Source organism: Schistocerca nitens, chromosome 2, assembly GCF_023898315.1.
Source record: "Schistocerca nitens isolate TAMUIC-IGC-003100 chromosome 2, iqSchNite1.1, whole genome shotgun sequence".
NCBI lineage: Eukaryota > Metazoa > Arthropoda > Insecta > Orthoptera > Acrididae > Schistocerca > Schistocerca nitens.
In genome coordinates this window covers 560,816,025-560,841,220 of record NC_064615.1, presented here as the reverse complement: position 1 = coordinate 560,841,220, position 25,196 = coordinate 560,816,025, and the positions used below count along the sequence as shown (strand labels likewise).

Genomic DNA, 25,196 nt, shown 5'->3' with positions numbered 1-25,196 from the left:
CTGCATCCATTTTCAATAAGCTGCCACTCGAATTCAAAAATCTTAGCAGTAATCCACACGCTTTCAAATCGAAACTGAAGAGTTTCCTCATGGGTTACTCCTTCTATTCTGTGGAGGAGTTCCTTGAAAAATTAAGTTGATTCTCATTGTATTGCTGATAGTGTTTGCTTAAACTTATGGACTGATTTTCTTTCAGGTTCATGAACATTTATTTTTATCTGTTATTACTTTTATGTTGTAAGTTCATGTACTGAAACGTTCCATGACCTTGGAGATTTGCTCCTCAATTTGGCCCTACGGAACTTGACATGTAAATAAATAAATAAATAAATAAAAGTCTACCATCTTCTTTTACTGGATGCTGTTGTGCACTAAAATATGTAGTTGCTCATAATAGTGTGTTTATCTTTTTCCAGTGTTGCCAGATCTTACAGAAAAGTCTTCATTGAAACATCAGGTGGGATAAAAAATGTATATGCTCACAAAATATTTTGCGGTTGGGACTACAGCATTGCAACCACTGAAGCTGCTAATCTGAAATCAAAGAGTCTCTACAATGAAATAAAGGTACATACTAAATTAAATTTTTCAGAAATATGCTTCACATTGATATAAGCTGTTTTCAAAATGTAAGTTCTTGAGACAATAATACATTCTACTGTTTCTTCACATCTGTCAGTTTTGTGCATTAGCACCAGATTCAAAATTCTGTTGTAGAGAACTCAGTAGCTAACATTTAAACCTTCAGCTGAGATACAGTACAATATGTACATACAATACAGCAAGAAGAGGTTGCAGATACGGACAAACCTTTCATACTGTAGTAGAATGTAACTCAATTCAGTCATGTGGTGAACTGAGGTAGATGGAACAGAGTAGTTCCTTGTGCCCTGGACTGCAAGCTACCAGTTTGAAAGAATATGATGCCTTATGCTAACAGGTATAATGAGTTATTCTGTCAAGGTATTCTGTGGTAGGCACCCACCTGTACTGACACAAGTAGCTGGTCAGCATTTCAGGATTGTGGCAGCTAAGCATGCACATGCACAGAGGTTGCTGTGAACAGGCAGACCTTTAGCCCTTACAAGCACTGCCCCCAGAGAAGAGGAACTGCTAAAGATGGCTCACACCAACCATCTGGATGTAATGAATCTGTTTCATTTCTTGTGGTATTAGAAGAATTGCAATTTATTTAATCTGCAGACACAGAACAAGTTGGAGCTGATAAGCAAGCTTTTAAAAATGACATCTGCTATAAACACAAGACAGACTAATAGAAGTAGTAAGAAAACAATATACCAAAGTATGGATTAGTGTTACGAGAAGATTCAAGAGACTTAATCCTGTTTGCTGTTTGGTGTAAATTTAATCCATTGCTAGTGTACATTACATTTGCTGTATATCTGTAATTAAATCAACACTTATGAAAAGGATTGATTGGTACTCACCATTAAGATGACACACTGAGTTGTGAATCGGCACAGTAAAATGACTTGCACACCTGGCTTTTGGCCAAAGCTTTCCTCAGAAAATGAAAGAAAAAAAACATACACACACATTAACTCAAGCAAGCACACCTCATACACACATGACTGGCTCTCTCTGGCTGCTCTAGCCAGACTGCCATTTAAATAATTATTCTCAGGGAAACTAGACAGTGAATGGCTTACATATACTAGTATGTATGAGTCATTGTAATAAACTAATAACATTCTCATTAAAGAAAACTTTCCAGCTTAATGAAAAGTAGCTGGTAATACAGAAGGCTTATCAAACATATCACATGGGTAGTATTTATAGTTAATCTACTACCATTTTAGTGTGAAAGGTAGTTGAGGTGTATCAAAATGTTTACACATAAAATTCACATCAAGGATTGAAATGGAGTAAATTATACCATTGGAACATCATTTAATAAATCACTGATAAATATGCATTAAAATTCTAAGACAATTCTCTTGACACATTATTCATAAAAAATACTTTCTACAGCTTTGTTCTTTTACCTAAGTAAACTGTCAGTTCTGAGCAAATTAACATACTACAGTGTTCATACAAAATCGGATGCTGCTCTTTCAGAGATAATAGTATGAAAAGAAGCAGAATCTGGGAAAAACCTTCAGAAAATGGGAATTCAAATGCTGTCTGTGAGAAGAGCAAAGGAAATATATCAGGGAGGTATGAGTTGTTTGAGAAGACTGATTGAACGGAAAAATGGACTGAAGCAAGAGAGTGCACGATCTTCCTCTACTTTTCATCACCATTATCGATGAGGTAATGACAGGGGAGGCAGTCCAAATAGGAGACAAAAACATAACATCAATGGCTGTTTAATGGTGTGGGAAATGGTGGAGGAGAGTACAAGGAAGGCTAGATGTGGTGGGACAGTTTGAATTGAAATTTAATGCAAACAAGTGTGAAGTGACGGTGAGAATGAGGAATGAGAGGAGGGTTAAATGAGCTCCTTGTCCAGGCTGTAAAGGCTCACAGTTTGTCTACCAACCACTGTATCGTCCTCTGCCTTACGGCATCATAGAGATGCAAATGCAGTATGGAGGGCATGTGTTCAGGACATCATTCTCCCAGCCATTTTGCAGATTTCCCAGATCACAGAGCCACTCTGTTCAGTCAAGTAGCTCCTCAGCTGGCATCATGAGGCTGAGTGTACCCTGTACCTGTCCTCCCACCGAGAAAAAAATCCTTTGGCAGTACTGGGAGTCAAACCCAAACTGGTGTCCTCTGCATGACAGCCATCTATGCTGGCCACTTGGCAACAGAAGGAGACCTAAGGGGAGAGTAGCAATGGATATAATAAGTATTAGAGGGCAAATAGTACAAAGAGTGAATAATTTTAAGTATGTAGGAGCATAATAGAAGACAATGGAAGGAATGATAATGGAGTAAGTGAGAGGGAAAGGCAGGCCCATTATTCCCTGTAGAAGGTAAAAAACCTGGTCTGAAGCAAGGATGTACTGCCAAAAAGATACATTACCTGTTAGCACATTGCGTTCTAGATCAAGAGACATCTCTCTGACAAGAGGGAACACCAATACATGGTGTTTGGGATATGTATGCACAAGTACACCAGATTATGGAGAAATGCACATCACCTCTTAATGATGGGACAGTCCATAATTTGACTAAGTACTAGGTGTCTGTTTTAAAGAAAGACAGTACATATGTCAAATGGTATAAAAATTTTTGTTTAATTTCCAAGTTCTTACACGAAGTGCTGGTAAGGAGCATCTTAGTTTGTTCCTCAGGTTTGCTCTAAGAGCCACCTGTCTCTATTGAACTCATTATCAGTGAAATTAGGGCTCATATGGAGACATATAGCAGTCATTTTTCCCTCGCTTTATTTGCGAGTGGAACAATAAAGGAAATGACGAGATGCGTTACAGGGTACCCTCCGCCACACTCTGTATGGTGGCTTGCTTAATGTCTATGTAGATATAGATGTAGAATGTTAATCCATAATCTTTCTTATGTCTAACAGTTAGCATTTCAGTGACTGCTTCTTGATTATTATTGTGTTATTTTGAGCACATTTTTAAACACTTCTGTTTTTACCATTTTATTGATTCATGTGGATTCTTTGTATGATTTAATTTTCTACAAATGCATATTTACTGGTTCATGAGCACTGGCTGTACTTCTGCACATCCCAGCCACCGCACACAATAACAACAGCAACAATAATAATAGTGACATGTCATACTCAAGAGCCTTTCGCTATTATGAGCTTAGTTGCAAGGTTTTTGAGCTTTCATCTCCTCGCCTTATAAATATTAATAGATCTATCTCAACACCATATTCTTACATTCCTGTGTTATTATTCTAAACATGCAGTCCACGTACTTGCACATTATTAAAATCCACCCTCTCAAAAGACATATTTAGGGCCCCATCAAACAAGTTGCTTTACTGTTTAAGATACTATATGCAGATGTCTTAGGAACTGAGTTCATATCTTTATCAGGCAAGAAAAATTAAACAAAACACAGTTTAGACCTATTCACTTGTATTTTAAGTCTGAAAATGGTCTTATTTGTCTAAAACTAATTACTGCAGTTTAAAGGAGATCCTCATCTAGTTCATGTTTCGTTCACAAAAGAATGAATTTCCTTCATCTCAACCATCCCAAATGTTCCATCTTATATGTTTACCTGTTACATTCATTTCTCTCTCCTCAATTCCATCCCCAAATCACCCTTCCATGTACTAAACTCATTGAAAATATCACACGTCGTTTTCTTGAGTGTGACTGTAAATAAACCCTTTAGTATTCCAACATCCTTTCCAGTGAAATCTACAGAACCATCCACTGCAAATGTACCAAAAGTTAACGTGTCATAAATTGTTATGGCAGAATTCTATGACTGTATTGGTATACAGGATACAAATAAATAGCTATGATTCCCTATGCTAAAATTGGACTTAATGCTCTTGTTTGAATTTTTTCATGACAATGTAAATGGAAACAGCTATGTATATTCTAAGTTCGTACAAGATAGCGTTAGAATAATTTTACATCCACTGTCAACACACAGACTAAATTGGTATGCCAAAATGCTCTCCTCTCTCTGCAGTAGCAGCGAAAGCTGAAAAACCTGGCACACTTTGCCAATGAAGCTGTGTCAGTACACTCCAGATTTTACAATTGAATTCTTCTGACACACTTTTGTAGATAAATTAAAACTTATGACTCCCCAGCCTCACTATTTGTTTAAGAACCTCCTTGAAATGCCACCAAACAGCCAGGCAGTTCTTAAATAGTGACAGTGGGTAGTACAGATTCTCTACTTCGGGTGTAGATGAACCCATTAATGAAACAACAGAAAGTCCAGGATGGAATAATAACAATATGGAAAGGATAGACTGCTGCTCACTACATAGAGGAGGTATTGAGTCTCACAAGGTACAACAAATCGTCTGAAGAGACTGCCTACACTATGCCTGTCCATCTTCCACTAAAATATTGCTGTGCATTATGGGGTCCTTACTGGATAGAATTGGCGAAGGACATCAGAAACGCCGGCCACTATGGCCAAGTGGTTCTAGGCACTTCAGTGCGGAACCACGTGGCTTCTATGGTTGCAGGTTCGAATCCTGCCTCAGGCGTGGATGTGTGTGATGTCCTTAGGGTAGTTAGGTTTAAGTAGTTCTAAGTCTGGGGGACTGATGACCTCAGATGTTAAGTCCCATAGTGCTTAGAGCCATTTGATTTTGAACATCAGAAACTTTCAAAGTAAAGCAGCTTATTTTGTATTATTGTAAAATAGGGAAGAAAGTGTCATGGATCATATATGCCAGTTGGGATGGCAATCATTAAATCAAAAGCATTCTTTGTTGTGACAAGGTCTTTTCATGAAATTTCAGTCTTGAACTTTCTACCTGAAAAGCGAAAATCTTTTGTTGATTCCCACTGCAAAGTGAGAAATGATCATCGTAATAAGATAAGACAAACTGGAGATGGTACAGAACAGTCTAAGTGTGCATTTTTTCTGCTCGCTGTTTGAGAGTGGAACTGTAGAGAAATAGTCTAAAAGTGGTTTGTTGAACCCTTTGCTAGGCAACTGAGTGTGAACTGCAGAGCAAGAGCAGTCATGTAGGTATAGATGTGGACAGGTATCATGAAACACACACACACACACACACACACACACACACACACACACACACAGAGCCATTGTCACTGGGTGCTAGGACCTGACCATTTCTAGCGTGCTTTTTCATTGTGCCTGTCTGTGACACAAATCTGTCTGTAGCGAGTAGCAATCTATTCTTTACACATTGTTGAGCTCGGTAATGATATTTATTTGTAAGTGCCACCTTTGAAGCATAAGATTTTTGTTCTGTAGATGTCCCACTGCTTTATTATTTTTGCAAAGTTTACCTTTCTCTTACAAAAATTGTAATCTTATGATACGAGTAAACACCAAATTATGTAAACTGAGAGATGCTGCCACCTGTTGCAATATATTCTAACTTTCCGATTTGTTCAAATATACGTATGCAAACAAGCATTTCATTGTTTCAGAATAGTTTCTTATCATTGGGTCTGTTTCTAAACATATTACCAAGCAAGGTGGCTCAGTGGTTAGCACATTGGACTTGCATTCAGGAGGTCGACGGTTCAATCCCGCATCCGGCCATTCTGATTTAGGTTTTCTGTAATTTTCCTAAATCACTTCAGGCGAATGCCGGGATTGTTCCTTTGACTGGGCATGGTCGACTTCCTTCCTCATCCTTCCCTTATCCAGTGAGACTGATGACCTCACTGTATGGTCTCTTCCCCCAAATCAACCCAACCCAACCCTCTAAACATGTTACAAATTTGTTTAAACTATGCCTTCTGCAGTGATTGTAGTACAGTGTAGCAATTTATCAGATTTTGTGACCAATATTAAGTTTTTTTTTCTCTCTCTGAGTGACACATTTTCTAATTTTCTTTTAATTCCATAACTATAAACAAAGTTTAAAATTTCTAACTTTAATTATTTCAGAATTTGAAGGTGTGTTTTTAGACTATTGTCTAGGTAACACTAAACTCTTGCCTAAAAGAAAGGATGCATTGATAGGGCACATTCCGAGGCACCAAGCACTTCTTAATTAGGTATTGAAGGAGAATGTGGGGTGCAAAAATTGTATAGGGAGATGAAGAAGTGAATGCAGTAAACAAGTGCAAATGGGTGTGGGCTGCAGTAGTTATTCTGAGATGAAGACACTTGCACAGGGTAGATGAGCATGGAGACTGCACCAGACCAGTCTTCAGACTGAAGACAAAAACACAACAGTAAATTCAGTTTTCTGCTTTGTACTTCATCCAAAATTTCACGATATTGTGCATAATGTGTATTATTTGGCCTACTGAGACAACTGGTGAATAAAGGAATTTGAATCACTGCAATGGATGGGGCGCCATCCTTGGTGCAGCTAACACGAAACAGTCTCAGTCTATTACGGTATATTGATAATTTTTACTTATGGACCGTCTGACAGCAACTGAATAAAACACAATTCTAGTGCCATACGCGTTTCGCCTTTAGTAAAAGAAGAAATAAAAGGCATAATAAAACAAACACAGCAGACACACAATAAGAACAACCAAACAGAAGCAGCCACTATGAAAAGGTTAAAACAAAAGTTAACAAACAATAACGTATTAATAACAAAAGCATGGATAAAGAGCAATACATCACAAAAACCAAGGAATACATAAACACCAATGCCATACAAAAACTGAAGTCAGATCCAACTACACGATTCCAGGCAAATGTGAAATGAACACTGAAAAACATTGAACACACACTCACAGACAAACAGAAATACTTCTTAACACAGAAAAACCCACAAGCACCAACACTCCGCAGTCAACCGAAAGTACATAAAGACGGAATGCCAATGAGAGCCGTTATCAACTTCAAGAAAGCCCCAACATACCGCATAGCCAAACACCTCCAAAAGTTAGTTACAAAACACTATAAAGTAGAAAACAACAGAACAGTGATAAACACAGGAAACCTAATAGAAAACATACAGAACATACAGGTACCACACACAGCATCACTGATTTCATTCGATATAGAAAATATGTATACCTCCATTCCTATCACAGAAACAATAGAAATCATAGAACAAAATCTCTCATCCCACAGCAACCTCACCACAGACGCAATAAAAGAAATAACAGATATGCTCAGATTGACAACTGAACAAAACTACTTTCAGTTTGAGAAAGAATATTATCTACAAACTGATGGACTGCCCATGGGATCCCCAATATCAGGAACACTAGCAAACATTTTCATCAGTCACCTAGAAAAACAGATATTTGAAAAGATAACCACAAATGAAAGTTTCAAAATCATATATTGGTACAGATACGTAGATGACATTATTTGTCTGGTAGATGAGCCAAGTGAAAAAATAGATGAACTCCATTCAGAAAGAAACAAAGCTCATCAGAACATAAAATTCACACTTGAAAAAGAAAAAGAAAATCAAATACATTTTCTTGACATTACAATTAAAAAAGAAAATGGCAAACATACATTTAACATCTTTAGAAAACCAACAGCCACAGACACAATAATACATTCCGCATCCAACCACCCCCACAGCCAGTCACTTGCAGCACTAAGACACATGTTACATAGGTTAAACAGAATCCCATTCAGCAAGAGAAACTACGAACAAGAAATGAGTACAATCATACAAATAGCTAGGAACAACGGGTATGACACACATGTGGTACACAGGCTCCGTCAAAAAATAAAAACTCAAATAAAAAACAAACACAACATTTCCAGAATACAAAAGAACTCACAAGCTGAAAACTTACAAACACACTCAACAAACACACACAATGACAACACCACACAGAAAAGAACCAAATGGTACACCATGACCTACACACATAAACTAACACACAGAGTTGCAAACATCCTAAAGAGACAGGGCTTCAAAATAGCATATAAGCCTGGGCAAACCCTTCAATCACACCTAAGCCAGCCAGCTACCAAGAGGGACAAATTCCAACAATCAGGAATATATAAACTTGATCAAGTTGTGATGCAGTATACATAGGCATGACATGCAGGAATTTTGAAACGAGATACAAAGAACATATCAGATGTTGGAAGTATGAAACAAACCATTCCACATTTGCAGAACATTTAAAACACTACAACCATCATCCTACAAACATGGAACAAGAAATCAAAATAATGAGAATAAGCAACCATGACAAACATCTTATACAAACACAAGAAAACTTCAACATCCAGAAAGCCATAGCAGAAAACAAACATGTGATAAATGAACAAACACACATCAGCGCAAGCTCCCTACTACACTTAATAAAGGAAATGATAACATAAAACAAAAAAACTCTTCCCCACACCATCTGGACGGACAGACACCCACACACACACACACACACACACACACACACACACACACACACAAAAGAGAGGAAAAAAGAAAAAAATTATACCATACCAAAATTCACACACACACACACACACACACACACACACACACACACACACACAGCACAAAAAAAAAAAAAAAAAAAAAAAAAAAATGAAATTAATATCACACACACACACACACACACAAATGCATACACAAACAGACCACAGATACTTCAATAATTACACTCATAAGTTTCGATCTGTGGCAAAAAACATTTGACAGTCGGCAACAGAAACCAAAACATTGCATTAAAAGAAGCGTTTAGTGCATAGTGCTGTGGAATGTGGAAAAAAACCGCAAATTGGCGTTCATAAGAAGAAGAACAACACCAAAAATGTAACAGGAGCGTAATATGTAAGAAATTGTCCACGCAATCTGTAAGTACAGTTCAAAACATTACTACTTAATAGGAAATAGCAACCACCAGAACTGTTTATAATCTATAGGCACAGTGACAAAAATGTAAATAAAATAGCTATCATATGTACATATTCCAGGACACTGATGATGCCTTGCAGAAAATAAAGGCGAAACGCATATGGCACTAAAATTGTGTTTTATTCAGTTGCTGTCAGATGGTCCATAAGTAAAAATTATCAATATACCGTAACATTACACGCAACTGAGGAAGACAGGACTACAAAAGTTGAAGAAGTCTCAGTCTAAGTTGCCATAGTGTGTGTGTGTGTGTGTGTGTGTGTGTGTGTTATCAAGAGATTTTGTTTGACTGCTTCAGTATCTAGCTGATTCTGTTCCAGAATCAAGACTATCCATTCTTTAATAACTTTTCATTTTTTTTATTTTTGCAGCTTGTGATTAATTTTGATCATTAATATTTATTGGTGCTGATTTATGTTTTTATCAAGTTTATCTTATAACAATCCAGTAAAGGATTTGATAACTGTAATCACAAATACATATTTTTTCATGCTGCATTATATGTGTGTTATATTTTCCTTTCTCAATTTCTTGCACTGTACCTTTATTCCCTTTCCTCTGTAAAAGTAAAAGAAAATGAATTTTTAGACTATTAAGAAACTAACTGCATAAATATTTCTTGTTTTTCTATTATGGTCTTCAACTTGCCTTAGTAGCCTCCTTTAGTTGTCATTGTTTGTGTGTCATTCTGATTCTCATTTACTACTTATGAATGGGCCTTAATACTTTCTGTTGTGACTTTCTCATTTTAATTCTATGTTATTTACTTATATTACACATATATTTTGAACATAGGAACTTCTTGCTGAGGATTACAAGGAGTTAAAGAAACACAACTGGAAATCATGGTTGAAAATCATTTTAGTACGTCTTGTGGTAAATTTATCAGCAGCTGCTATTTTTATTGGAACTGGAGCAGCCATATGGCTAGTGCTCGAAAAGAAACCACTTGATTGGAACTATATGTTGCCCCTGATTATAACAGTTATCATGGTGGTAGCACCATGGCTCTTGTCCATTCTATTAAGGTAAGCAGAACACTGTCTAGATTAGAAGAAAAGAGAATAAATAGAGAATTATGACCATGTAAAATAGATACAAATTCTTAGAGTAAACAGAGACACTTATTATGTCTGAACAAATAAATGAGATTTGAAAATAAATTTTCCTCTCTTTAAGTCCCGAACAGAGCAGCAAAAGGAATAGAAAAAGAAAGACGAATTATACATATCAGTCATTAGTGTTGTATTTTTAGTGTGTTTGTTGGCCCATTACTGGTATGTTTTCTGTATTAAGCATATCTCATTGTCTTTATTAAACATATTTCATTATCTTTATTGAGTTAATTTTTGAACATGTGGGCAGCCACTGTTTCATGTTTCCACATTGTGCACCTGCCATTGCTTTTCATCCTTTGTATGTTTATAATCCACTATTTTACATACTGCACCTCGGCTTATCATTACATTTTATTTGTCTTTTTCTGATATATTATCATTTCATGTCATTTCTACTTACTTATTTCTCATAAAATGCATTCTTTTGCTATTTTCTTATATCATTTATTCCTAGCTTGTCATTTTTATTTTGTCCTTATTTCCCAGGACTGTCATTTCACATATTGCTTTAGCTTGGTCACCTATCTCCATCAGAGGTGGAAAAACCATTGTTTTCAGGGACTGGATAAGAACTGCTCACTTATTGGAATGAACTCATTTTTTTTCCACAACTCACCACTCACCATTCACATTAGTGAAATAAATGAAAGGAAGAAGCATTGCTGTTTTGTTCAGTGTCAATGTTCCAGTATTTTTCCCTTTTTTATCCTTTTTTGAAAGAATGTAGAAAGAGGATTAATAATTTACCATTATATATCTTCTATTCGCAAAAGGCATTAATTTTGTCATCAGTAAAATAGAAATATTGTCAAAAATTCTGAATATTTTTATCAAATTTGGATATTAGAAAAATAAAACTCATTCTTGTTACTTGTTTGTAATTTTTTTTAAAAACAAAAATAATATAAACTGCAATATAACTGAAGTGTACTTTGTAGTTCTTGCAGTTATATACAGCTTGCATTTACTTTTAACATGAAATAGATGTCCAAGAAGAAGGCATAATCAAATTTGAAAAAGTTTAGTCAAAGTAAAATAAAACAATAGAAAATCCATGGTGAAATAATGACAATATTATGAAGAGGCTAGATTGCTCCTCGCTATATGGTGGAGATGTTGAGTTGCAGACAGGCAAAAAAAGAAAAAAACATACTAAACTAGCCACCCATGGCCATACATCTGTAGTGACAAGCAGTCCCTCTTGAAATATCTCACTGAGGCCTTCACAGACTGCAGTTACCCTCCCACCCTTGTATAGAGACAGGTCTCCTGTGCTTCTCTGTTCAGTCACCTACCATCTCCCAAGTCCCATCATTTGCCCACATAGGAGCATTCACTTCATGACTCAGTACCATCCAGGACTAGCAACTGAATTGCATTCCCTACCAGGGTTTCAACTAACACTCTTTGTGCCCTGAAATGAGAAATTTCCTACCAAGTATGGTTCCCATCCTTACCACAGTGGTATTCCACCACCCACTGAACTTGCACAATATCCATGTCTATCTATACTCCACACTTTTTCCCGACCCTTTGTCTCAGACTCATATCCCTTTAATAGACCTAGATGCAGGACCTGTCCCATACATCACCCCATTACGACCTTGTTCCCACTCCAGCACTACACAGCCTTCTGTTCCACCAACGTACCCACAGTATTTAATCTCTATTCTTCTCCCCTTTTCTGCCCCCCCCCATGCCCTCCATTAACCTCCCAGTTGCATCTAGCTGTCCTGCCCTCTCCCCACCTTGTACCCGTATCCTCCTGCTAGAAGCACTTTACCATCCCCCACCCCACCCTGCTATCCCTCCCCATCTCTACCCCAGCCTCCTCTTTAACACCCATCACCAAGATTACTTCTCTCATTATGCACAGTTGCTCACAGTGTGGCCTTGGCAAATAGAGACAGTAGTCATGTGTTTGCAAGTTGTGTTTGTGTGAGTGTGTGTTTTGTCTACTTCAGAAGAAGACCTTTTGGATGATAGCTTACTTGTTTAACAGTCTTTTTGTTGTGCCTGTCTACTGCTCAACATCTCCACTATATGGTGAGTGGCAATTTAGTTGAAGTAAATCAGTTTCTTTTTGTGGTGCATACGTGTTCTCCATTTGAAATGATATGCTTACAGGGCGCCCTTGTAGCTGGGGTACTAAATCTTTTCAGGATCAACTAGTGAAGTGTTGAGTACAGCATTTGTCTAAATTCACATAAGGAATCGCTAGTTCAAGACAAATATGCCTCAGATTAATATTTGTCTAGTTCAACAATCACTGCAGCTCCCATGTTGAAGCTATCTTGGAACTGGCTGATGGAATCAATGAACTCATCCCAAATTAAAGACTTTCCACCCATTATGGTGCTAAATGGTTGGCTATTAATCTCTTTGCTTAATTTTCTTGCTTTTTGTCAAGTTTGCTTAATTAATGCAACAAGTTTGCCTAATGAAAATCAAACCGTTTTAAAAAATTAAATAAAAAAAAAGAACTTAACCTCATCAACAGTTTTCTGTGCTGACTTTTGTATTTCACTTACACAGTGAGATTTAAATAATGTGCAAATGTTGTGAGATGTGGAAGCTTCAAAACTATGGCAGCTGATTTCATGCTGAAAGTGGTTTTAAACTTGATATTATGCTTGGCGATAAGGGCCTTTATGCAATTTGAAATCTTTTCTGCATTGTCTCTTTCTTCAGATTGCAAGCACTCTACAAGTTATGACTGTAATTCAATCTTCTCATCTGTAAAATTTGCTGTGAGTGCTTAGAAACTACTATTATTTGTAGTTTTCCACCCACCATCTTTACAATAATGAAGTAATTTTTAATGTTAACTAACAACTGGGCATTAGAGCACTTAATAATATTTTTCAAATTTGTAAATTATGATTAGGGAAAAAATGTTTGAGCTTTTTTAATGTTATGCCATTATTTTATTTTGTGGGATTAGTTTCATAACATCGACAAATTTATTTATGAGTTGTTGCAAACAAGACATTTCCAGGGGCAGATGTGGACTCTGACCACAGTCTATTGGTTATGAACTGTAGATTAAAACTGAAGAAACTGCAATAAGGTGGGAATTTAAGGAGTTGGGACCTGGATAAACTGACTAAACCAGAGGTTGTACAGGGTTTCAGGGAGAGCATAAGGGAACAATTGACAGGAATGGGGGAAAGAAATACAGTAGAAGACGAATGGGTAGCTCTGAGGGATGAAGTAGTGAAGGCAGCAGAGGATCAAATAAGTAAAAAGACGAGGGCTAATAGAAATCCTTGGATAACAGAAGAAATATTGAATTTAATTGATGAAAGGAGAAAATATAAAAATGCAGTAAATGAAGCAGGTAAAAAGGAATACAAACGTCTCAAAAATCAGATCGACAGGAAGAGCCAAATGGCTAAGCAGAGATGGCTAGAGGACAAATGTAAGGATGTAGAGGCATATCTCACTAGGGGTAAGATAGATACTGCCCACAGGAAAATTAGAGAGACCTTTGGAGAAAGGAGAACCATTTGCATGAATATCAAGAGCTCAGATGGAAACCCAGTTCTAAGCAAAGAAGGGAAAGCAGAAAGGTGGAAGGAGTATATAGAGGGTCTATACATGTGCGATGTACTTGAGGACAATATTATGGAAATGGAAGAGGATGTAGATGAAGATGAAATGGGAGATAAGATCCTGCGTGAAGAGTTTGACAGAGCACTGAAAGATCTAAGTCGATACAAGGCCCCCGGAGTAGACAACATTCCATTAGAACTACTGACAGCCTTGGGAGAGCCAGTCCTGACAAAACTCTACCATCTGGTGAACAAGATGTATGTGACAGGTGAAATACCCTCAGACTTCAAAAAGAATATAATAATTCCAATCCCAAAGAAAGCAGGTGTTGACAGATGTGAAAATTACCCAACTATCAGTTTAATAAGTCACAGCTGCAAAATACTAACGCGAATTCTTTACAGGTGATTTGAAAAACTGATAGAGGCCGACCTCGGGGAAGATCAGTTTGTATTCCAATTTGTTGGAACACGTGAGGCAATACTGACCTTACAACTTATCTTAGAAGAAAGATTAAGGAAAGGCAAACCTACGTTTCTAGCATTTGTAGACTTAGAGAATGCTTTTGATAATGTTGATTGGAATACTCTCTTTCAAATTCTGAAGGTGGCAGGGGTAAAATACAGAGAGCGAAAGGCTATTTACAATTTGTACAGGAAGCAGATGGCAGTTGTAAGAGTTAAGAGGTATGAAAGGGAAGTAGTGGTTGGGAAGGGAGTGAGACGGGGTTGTAGCCTGTCCCCGATGTTATTCAGTCTGTATATTGAGCAAGCAGTAAAGGAAACAAAAGAAAAATTCAGAGTAGGTATTAAAATCGATGGAGAAGAAATAAAAACTTTGAGGTTTGCCGATGACATTGTAATTCTGTCAGAGACAGCAAAGGGCTTGGAAGAGCAGTTGAACAGAATGGACAGTGTCTTGAAAGGAGGGTATAAGATGAACATCTACAAAAGGAAATCGAGGATAATGGAATGTAGTCAGATTAAATCGGGTGAGGGAATTAGACTAGGAAATGAGACACTTAAAGTAGTAAAGGAGTTTTGCTATTTGGGGAGCAAAATAACTGATGATGGTCGAAGTAGAGAGGATATATAATGTAGACTGGCAATGGCAAAGAAAGCGTTTCTGAAGAAGAAAAATTTGTTAATGTCAAGTATAGATTTAAATGTCAGGAAGTGAAACGTGGATGGTAAACAGTTTAGACAAGATGAGAATAGAAGCTTTCGAAATGTGGTGCTACAGAAGAATGCTGAAGATTAGATGGCTAGATCACATAACTAATGAGGAGGTATTGAATAGAATTGGGGAGAAGAGGAGTTTGTGGCACAACGTGACTAGAAGAAGGGATCGGTTGGTAGGACATGTTCTGAGACATCGAGGGATCACCAATTTAATATTGGAGTTCAGCGTGGAGGGTAAAAATTGTAGAGGGCGGCCAAGAGATGAATACACTAAGCAGATTCAGAAGGATGTAGGCTGCAGTATGTACTGGGAGATGAAGAAGCTTGCACAGGATAGAGTAGCATGGAGAGCTGCATCAAGCCAGTCTCAGGACTGAAGACCACAACAACAACAACAACAACAACAACAACAACAAGCAAACAAAAACGGGTTGGAGATGAGGGGATCACAAAAGAAAATAAATCTGGAGATGTTCAGAAACTAAATGACAATATCAGGTTTGATACAGATTGAGATTCACTTTGATGTCCCGGAAGCAGAATTTCATCTGACGTGGAAGCAGACATTGGTAAGGATAATTTGTGAGAAATGATTTCTACAGAAGACTCATTGGTTTATTGTGATCTTGATCGGCTTCCTGACCCACACTGTTTCAGACAGACTGCTGGATGCTTGGACTTTAGACATCTCTTCAGGTTTCATAAGTAGCCAGAATTACAGGAATTTATCTGCTGACAGTTTGGTAAAATGGTAACACATAATGCTTGGAGCTCTTCTTGGTGAAGGTAATGTGATTGACTAATGTCCTGCAGCATTAAAAATACATTATATGGAAAATTAAAATACTTACTATTAGGTGCACTTTTTAAATACTAAAGCCTACAAATGGGAGCAGATGTACATGCAATGTCTTCTGTATCCTGTACATGCTTTAAAATGAAAAGTTTAATAAGGTTATATACATACAGTTAATGAACATTATCCGTGCCGAGTTGGATTCGAATAGAGAACGCAGAGTCAAAAAGTAATCAGGTCAAACTGTGAGTATGAATTAGTGAGTGAGCGAAGATCACTGCAAGCAGAATCAGTGAAAGCCCGAAGGGGGTGGGGGGGGGGGGGGGGGGTGGCTCACGAGTTGCCATGTGATCCTCTCCATGCTGAGTCAAGAGTAGTAATAGAGTTGTTTGCTGAGAGTGAGCTTACCTGTTCTTGCAAGTCAATTCCTTGAGTTTGCTCCCAAGTGAGGTACTGAGTCCACCTGCATGCAACTTGGGAGACCTTCTTGCTGTATTGATCTATGCTGTAGTGACTAATTCAATATGTTGTGTGGAATGCTGTTGTAGCAGGCTATGTTAGACTATTCTGGTCACTGACATCATTGGAGAGACATCTCGGATCCAAAGAGCTAATACTCTTTCTTTCTGAGTCACCAATCCCTCACTCTGTCGGAGTCTCTAGTTCTTTGAATCAATTCATGAGCAGATCACCCATCTCTACTTTCCACTGCATGTCTAATTCTCGTCCGTGATCTTGATTGCCTGTAGGTAGTGGTCCAGGAGCATCACAGTACCTATGAAGGCTCTAGAGATATCTCTAGAAAGTATGGTTAAGTAGACTCCAGTGACAACATGATAGGCTCAGAAAGTTGAGATGAAACATATATTTGTGAAACCATCTGGTATCTGGCATAATTGTATTATCTGGCTGGAAACCAGATGGCAAGTCAATATCTGAGAGAGACCAGATTTTCAGTAAATTGTGAACATTTCATTAAATCAACTTCTTGTAATTCACTTGTAAGATACTCTAAACACAAATGAAATAGCAATGTTTCTAAATCAAAACACCATTTATTATTCATTTTAACAGAAATTAAGTTAGTATTCTTCTTGAACTAGAGGCAAATTATAGTGAATGAAGATCAATTTCTGTGCAGTAAGAGATAAGTAACTTTGCTTGTCTTCAGAAACAAGGACAGCTTTTAGAAAAGTCTTTCAATATACACTGTTGCAAAGCACTGAAAGATAAATTCTGATAAACTTTGTCAAATTTGTCACATTAACTGACCACCAAATATCAGAGTCATGAATATGATAAGATTCAAACTGTCTTCAATAATAGTCTAGATTGCTTGTGATTGTGTCTATTTCTTGACCATCACACTGACTGTAATTATTTTCATTTGCTACATCATTAAAACGATCCCAAAACATGTCATGAAGTTAAAGAGTCACAGTTGATTCAGTCTCACCTCCTGTACCTCTTTTAGCAGTAATTGCAGATGAACTGCTATTTGTGGAACATTCTTCACAAAATTACAATAGGATCTGTTGTCAAGCTCTTTCAGGTTCAACATCCCTAAATAGTGTCTTGAATCTTGCGTCAAGAAAGGTAGCAATCAGCTGATTTGAACTTTCATGTAAGGAGGTGAAACGATTTTGGAATTCAGCTTACAGTGAGGCTCTCATGGCTGGAAATTTGAGGGGGGGGTTGGGTCATTAGGTTGTTTCATCCTCATCTAAATAAGTATTTAATGCCACAACATGTAGTACTACTTTGGATGTGCAGAAGAGGCTGGAACTTATTTTTTGGTATTTCTTCAGACAGCTACATAAGCTTAATGCAGTGCTCTATCAGACAGCAATGATGAGACAATAAAGTATTAAGTGTATTATGAGGAGCCACATAGCCTGTTTTCATTCCAAACAAAAGGTAGAATTCCACCTCATGCTGATACCTCACACCAAGTGAAGCTATGGTAAATTTAACTCTGTTTGAATCGCCTATAGTTTTTCTTGAGCTAAACTCGAATAACTGAAATGCATTATGAGGCGTCTACCAGTAATGATAATATCTGCTACTTCAGGCTGGAGATTTAGACTCACTTCTCTCTGCTGGCCTGCAGCTTGTATAAGGTCATAATATGACATCTTCATTATACTTTTACAAAATTAGCTGCAAATAGTTTGTGTGTTGTTGTTTTTGCAAAAGTTCATGAGAAGCCTGTTTTGGCATTTGAGCCATTTTCAAGTGTTCGTCTAGATCAGGCTCATCCAAGAATTGCGCCCGGCGGGCGCGCCCGGGCCCCTCGGGCGCAAGGCAGTGTAGTTCAGCGCCCCGTCTGCCACTGTGTGTCGCTAGTGTCGACATAGGAGCGAGAGAGAGAGAGAGAGAGAGAGCTGCGGAGCGAGTGAGACCGCACAGCAATGCTCTGCGCTGGACTGTCCCGCGGTCTGGTCCAACGTAAACAAAATATTCTATTTTAGAAATAGTTTTATGTAAGGGATATAGTGTCTCATCTTACTGTTAGTAGTTACAAGTAAATATTTTTTGTTGTACTTCGTGCTACAGCTTTTGGTGTCCCTTTTCAGAGTTTAGAAATTGGATCCTTAGTTTTCTGTTTTGTACGTAATAATTTTAACTGACCGAGTTTGAAAACTTATTAAAAATAGAATTAAGATTATAAAGCTCTTTAATTCTTACAGTCAACATTCTTAAAGAAGACAATTAACATTTTAGACGTTTTTCTTTTTCGAGGAGACGATTTTGCATAGGTTTGCTACAATATTCCGTGAGACTGCTAACCTCAAAGAATTAGTCAAATTTTTATCGCCAAGGAATGAACGGTTTTTAGTTTTAGCAACCTTTAAAAGAGAGAAAAAGCTCTCACAAATATACGTAGAACCAAACATTGAGAAAAATTTGACCGCGTGCTTGTGCACAAGAGGTTGTTTCTCTCGTGGAAGACATCTGTAAAAGTCATCCAAAGTTTTACACATAAGAAAGCGGTTCTTCAGGTGGATATCGCACTACAGGTCAATCAGTTCTAGTTGAAGCACTTGTGAGACGCCCTCTGCCCAAAGGGAAAACAGGCGAACAAATGTATCTAAGGCCAGTTGAAGCTCACTTATCTCCAAAAATCTGTCTTCAAACTGTTCTTGTAATTCGCAAATGATTTGAACATAATCTGAAAAATCCACATCTTCTTTAACACTATCTAGTGCAGGAAAGTGTCCACAATTCTTCTCGCGCAGCTGTTTTCCCCACAAAATAAGTTGTTATGCTTGAATCGTTTGCACTAAATCAGCAACAGAGTGATTTTCGCCTTGGAGTGAAATGTTCAAAGTATTTAAATGACCAGTAAGGTCACTCAAAAAAGCCAAATTCGCCACCCACTTAGGATCACAAAGTAATTCTTCTGGACGTCCTTTCATTTCAAGGTTTTTATTTCACCTCTCAAGAAGAAAAACCGATGAAGCACCTTTCCTCTGCTCAGCCATCTTACTTCGGTGTGGTAGGGGATGTCCGGTTATTCCGCTTTGATATCAGCCAGAAATTCTTTAAATTGGAGATGTGTGAGTCCATGCGATCGAAGATAATTAACTGTTCGAAGAACTGTGTCCATAACATTTTTTATGTTGACAATCTTCGAACAAAGTGCCTCCTCGTATATCAGACAATGGACTGCCACAAATAAGGAACAGCCGATTTCAGCCATTTTTGACCTGACGTAACCCAGGAATCCAGTGCGTATCCCTCGTAGCGCAGGGGCTCGATCCGTTGTTGCGCTGGTCAGGCGTTCCCATTTTAAACCCATTGACTCTAACACGTTTCCCACGGCTGGAAAAATATCCAAACCCGTGGTTGTGTCTTTTAATGGTATAAGGTCGAGAGGCGCGGCGGGTGGTCGGGCGGTCTGCACGGCCAGCTAAGCGACACGGCTCGGCCACTGCGACAACATACGAATTCGCCCGGGGCGCTGGCCGCGGGCGATCGCGGGCGCTAGCGCCCCAGGGGCACAGTTTGGACGAGCCTGGTCTAGATGGAGTGAAGTCTATAAAACATCTTGGAATGTAATTTCTGTTATTTACTATGTTGTCAATATCGCTTATATATTAACCTTCTACAGATATTTCATGTTATTTTTTGAAAGTTGTTGAATGACATATCTTTCCATTGATGCTTCAACTATCAAAAAGAACATAAAATAACTGTAGAATGTAAATACATGACTTTGTATTAACAACATAGTAAATAAATGAAATTACATTCAAACATGTTTTATGGATGTCCTCCAGCTATACAAACGCTTGAAAATGGCACAAATGCCAAAACAAGGTTGTCATGAACTGATGTAAAAACAACAAGAAATAAACTATTTGCAGCTAATTTTGTAAAAGGTGATGTTCAGTGACTCGGTTACAAACATCTGAAGCAAATGGATGAAACATCGAGCAAACTTATACTCAGCCACTGGAACATCTTTCACCATGCTAGTGCCACTGTCATGAATGAGGAAATGTGTTTTGCTCTGGTCAGTATCCTAGCAGTCTCCTTTATTATATTTTTTCCAAAGCGAGAACCTAGGAAAGTTTTCATAACAAGAACTCCCAAGTTCTAGCTGGAATTTAGGAGACAATCAATGAAACTCAGAAAACAGGTGTTGTTATCCAAACAGTTCCATGTATCACAAGTTGTAGAAACTGAAGGTGAAGATGGGAAGAAAGAACAGGAAAGAGAGGGGCACCACTATCAGTTGCATTGGAACATTACACGGTATCAGCGGCAATGAGTGAAAATGTGTACCGCATCTGGATTCGAACTCAGGATCTCCTGCTTACTAGGCAGATGCAGTAACCATTGCACCATCCAGGACACAGCATTAGCGCAACTGCATGGACCATCTCGGTGTGCCTCACAGCCGATCCACACTCCCATCAAGTGCCACCAATCCACAGTACCTGCCCATTTTCTCCATGCTAGCTCTCTGAGATTCCCACAGGAGGTCGGACATATTTGTGCATCCACACTGAAGATGGTAGATCAATTGCTCAGCTAGGACTATCAAATTATATGAAACAACAGACACCATGCATTCATATACTGTGAGAACAACTGAAATGTTTCTTTTGATTTTCCCCCCACGTTCTGTTGCAGAAGTCAGGATCTGTTTTTTGAGAAATACCTGGCATATTGTAGGAGGGGAAAGCTTGTTCTAGGAGTCTTGTGAATCTGGCCCTTTCTACAACAGTTAATGGCTCATTGCCTGGTCCAGTCATTTCTGTTACCGAATAATTATATTTTTTGGCTTTTGTGTCTTTTACATCCCAAATCAATTTCTTTTCAAATAATTCTGACATAGTCAGTTGCTTGTCTGTCAATATTGAAGATGAACTTGTACCAGGTGTGGCTATAGATGGTTTAGTTTTGGCAGTGGCCTGAAATTGATCTGTATGTTAAATTTTTCAAATGATTGGATTTTCATAAATGCGTAACTGTATTACACAAAAACTTTGCACATCCCAAGCAAGTTTAATTAAACAGATTATCCAGTAAATACTTAATAGTATTAATTGTCACATCTGTGGACAAATACCTAATTGATCAGTGTAATAAAATAGTTTAAAACAAAAGAATAAAAGGCAACTAGAGCTTTGGTGCTATGTGCTTCTTTTCCATTCTGGATCGTGAGAAATTTGAATTCAGAACAACAAATGGCAAACTTACTATTCAGAAGTTAAATGATAGCTGGGTCCACAGTCTTCATGAAATTTTTATATGAAATAATTCTGCTTCAGGCTGTTTTAACAAGTTAATCAATATGTCATTTGATCATTTCACTTATAAACACTCATGCTCGAATTCACCCAAATCTGCCTGATCTCCTTGGGCTCACTTGACCTACATGTTATGACATGCTCTGTGGCAATGTTCGTCCATATATCTGGCAGCTGGATATGCAACTTGTAGGATAGCCTGGCATCCAGTATCTAGTCAAACTGTTATCTATTTCTTCTCTAAAATCAACTGCGTCAGGATTTTATTAACATATTTCAATATTACTTCGTGTGTATCACTTGCAAAGAGATTATGTTCATTTAAATTCATACTTTGTGGTGTTGATCAGTGCTATTTCATAGCTCTTGCTAGATGCTTTCTGATAGTGTTGTTAATCTCTAACAGGTACTTACTGAATATTTAAGAGACTGGCAAAAGATGCCAGTATAGATAGTGCCAGCAGAATATAATAGTAGCAGAAGGTAACATGATCATCACTGTGAGGAGTTTTGGTTAACTGTGAGGAACAACAAGACAGTGACATTGCGAATGTGTTGATCATCCACTCCATTTAACCCATTTTTGGAGGGTAAGAACATCAATAATGTGAATAATTTCACATGTCTTGGTAGTATTGTGATAAGTAATAAGACTGCAATGTTGAGGTTCTGAACAAGGTAATCCAAGGGTCCAAATTCATCAGTCTAGTACAGAGACTTGTCAGGGATAAGGCCGTTCTTCTAAGAGTTAAACAGAACATAGTCAGAACCTCTCTTCTTTCCATCATTTCCAGTAATCTGGAGAGCTTTGTCGCAGCCAAAAGACACATAATCTTACAAGCTTGTGAAATGGAATTCCTTAGATTTGCTCTGTGAAAGACAAGATGATCTTGGGATAAGCTCATCAGGAGAGACCTGCAAGTGGGAATGACCATGGAGAAAGAACTGAGGGCAGTGAGACTGAAGTGGTTTCATTATTTGAAGCAGGTGTAACCAAATTGTATTCCCCACCAGTATTTGGCAAGGAAGATGCAATGACAAAGACCAGTTGGACTTCTAAAAAGAGATGACCAGACCAAGTTAAAGAAATTCAGAACGGAACAAAATGGACGGGAAAGGAAAGTAAACAAAGACGAGATGTTGGTTGCTTTGGTGAGAGAAAATCTACCAACACAAAAACAGATGGAGGCCCTGGTGATGGCAAACTGTACAGACGATATCATGTATATTAGCATTACAACATTGTAAAGATGTAAGATGTTAAAACATATTGTAAAGCTTAAAACATAATATACAATAATTAGCAGTTGATAATAGTAACAAAAATATCACCAAATTCACTGTTGGATATCCAAGTTGTTGTTACAATTATTGCACTCATTGCCACTGTCAGAAAATTCTATGGATGTCCCCTGTAGTCTCTCAGGCTGCATGCAACAGATTGTCAATCTTTCAGTACCGCAGTCCCACAGTGGGGAAGATACTATATTCCAGTTACAAAACACATCAGCACACCTGTTGTTGGTCCTGATCCACTTAAAGGTTGACCATGTCTTATGTTGCAGTTCAAAGTTGGCTGGAGAAGTTATGTACAAAATTTCTCAGATTGCTGCCACTCATTTATTGGGTTGAAATTAGTGGTGATCAGGTTCATAGCTGTTCATACAGGGGGCATTCCTTTCTATGTCATTGATATACATATTTCTTCATAATTTTCGGTTTTGAAGAACCTTGTTGGACACTCTGGTGACTGCAGTGGATCTGTATATTGCAGGAAGTAGGGTATAGCTTAGAGCTGGTAGACAGTGGGCTGGTGCAAATCTTACTGTGCTCAAGATGGGTGGTTCAGTTGGAGTTCATCCAATGTTACATGTGAGAAATTTAGTCATAATGAAGCACCAAAGCATGGCTGTGATGGATTCCCACTAAGTATTGCATAGTTCTTGCATAGCTTTATACCTCGTTTTGAGTTTTGTAGCAAGTACCTTAGGTATCATCTAAAGGATAAATTGGATACCATTGTGATGCAGCAGCCTGTCACCAAAATTTACAGAGAGTTCTCTGTTAGCCATGCAATTATTTAAATGGAAACATGCCACTTGCACCTTGTTCCCACCGTGATGTAGTCTGCTGTTGCAGCGGTGCTGTGATCATCCTCTGCAGATCATTATTGGTTTTTATTTCCTTCTAGTTTTATCTTTGTTGAGAAAATATCTGGACATACTTGAAACTATTTGACTTACAACACTTTTATGAAAACTAGATTCATTTATTAATCAGATAGGAGTTTTAACAGATATTATCAGAACAAAGTGTTGAACACTAATCATCTAAAATATCCTTGTGACTCAATGTCTCCTCTACATAGTGAATAGCAGTGTACCCTGTTCATAAAGTTGTTGTTATTCCATCCTGGACTTTCCATCGTTTGATTAAAAATAATATGTGTAATTAAGATAGATTAATTTATTCTCAGAATAAGAGCAAATAGCTGCTTTTGTTGATTTCATAAGTTAACTGTCTGTACTGCAGCTGACTTTGTTCACATGATAATTTTCCTGCAACAGGCATATCATATGTAATAATTTTGGTAATTTATTAATTGGTTTCTTTTTTTTCTTTTTTTGCACCTGCAGGCTTGAAGATTATGAGAGTCCTCGAATAGCACTTTATGTTAATCTGGTAAGAGTTTTTCTTCTTGAAATTGTTGCTATCATGGCTGTTGTGGTCTACTGGTTCCATCCATCCAGTTCTCAGGTTAGTACAAAATATTGTATTAATAGTAAATGATCTGTATATTCATCTGGTCCACTTTCAAAGCTAGAGGCTCCTTCTTCTGGCAGAAGGGTTTAAAGGGAAGGAAGGGGGATAAAGGAGAAGAACTGGCCAGGTTTAGGAAATGGGGAGAGTTCAGAAAAGCTGTTCAGAAGTCCAGGTCAGGGAAGACTTACTGGGTGGCATGAGAAGGAAAGACTGTTGGGGACTGCCCTAGTCTGACCCAGGGTCCTGAGCAACTTTTCCAGACTTTCCCCATTTCCTAAACCTCACCAGTCCTGTTTCTTCATCCCTCTTTCTTCCCTTCAGCCTTTGTGCCAGAAGAGGTGGCCACTGGCTCCAAAGCTTGCACATTTCTTTAACCCTTATATGTGTTTTCCCCTACCACCACTTGGTGAATAAACTACTTTTACTTAGTACTATTAAAACAGGGTTTGTAATGGACAGGAAATTGAAACTAGAAAAGTTTGGATAAAAGTACTAGTCAATAATAATAAACTCAGTATAACTGACTCTATTTACAAATAAGTGACACAGTAAGTTATCAGAAAGAGCACAGATGTGTGGAGATTGTTCCTTCATCACATGCTGC

At 37.9% G+C, this 25,196-nt stretch overlaps 1 protein-coding gene across 6 annotated transcripts in view; it reads left to right on the top strand.

The window, feature by feature from the left end:
• The window catches only part of LOC126236598 (transmembrane channel-like protein 5), a 271,797-nt gene that overhangs the window by 164,768 nt on the left and 81,833 nt on the right, over positions 1–25,196 (top strand). For all 6 annotated transcript variants that reach the window (XR_007544962.1, XM_049946024.1, XM_049946023.1 and 3 more), the window contains 3 exons: positions 417–567; positions 10,213–10,445; positions 24,466–24,586. Coding sequence is in view for 5 of the 6 variants with exons in the window: in XM_049946024.1 (XP_049801981.1) it covers positions 417–567; positions 10,213–10,445; positions 24,466–24,586 (505 nt within the window). In the remaining variant the exon portion in view is untranslated. The remainder of the gene's footprint in view (positions 1–416; positions 568–10,212; positions 10,446–24,465; positions 24,587–25,196) is intronic.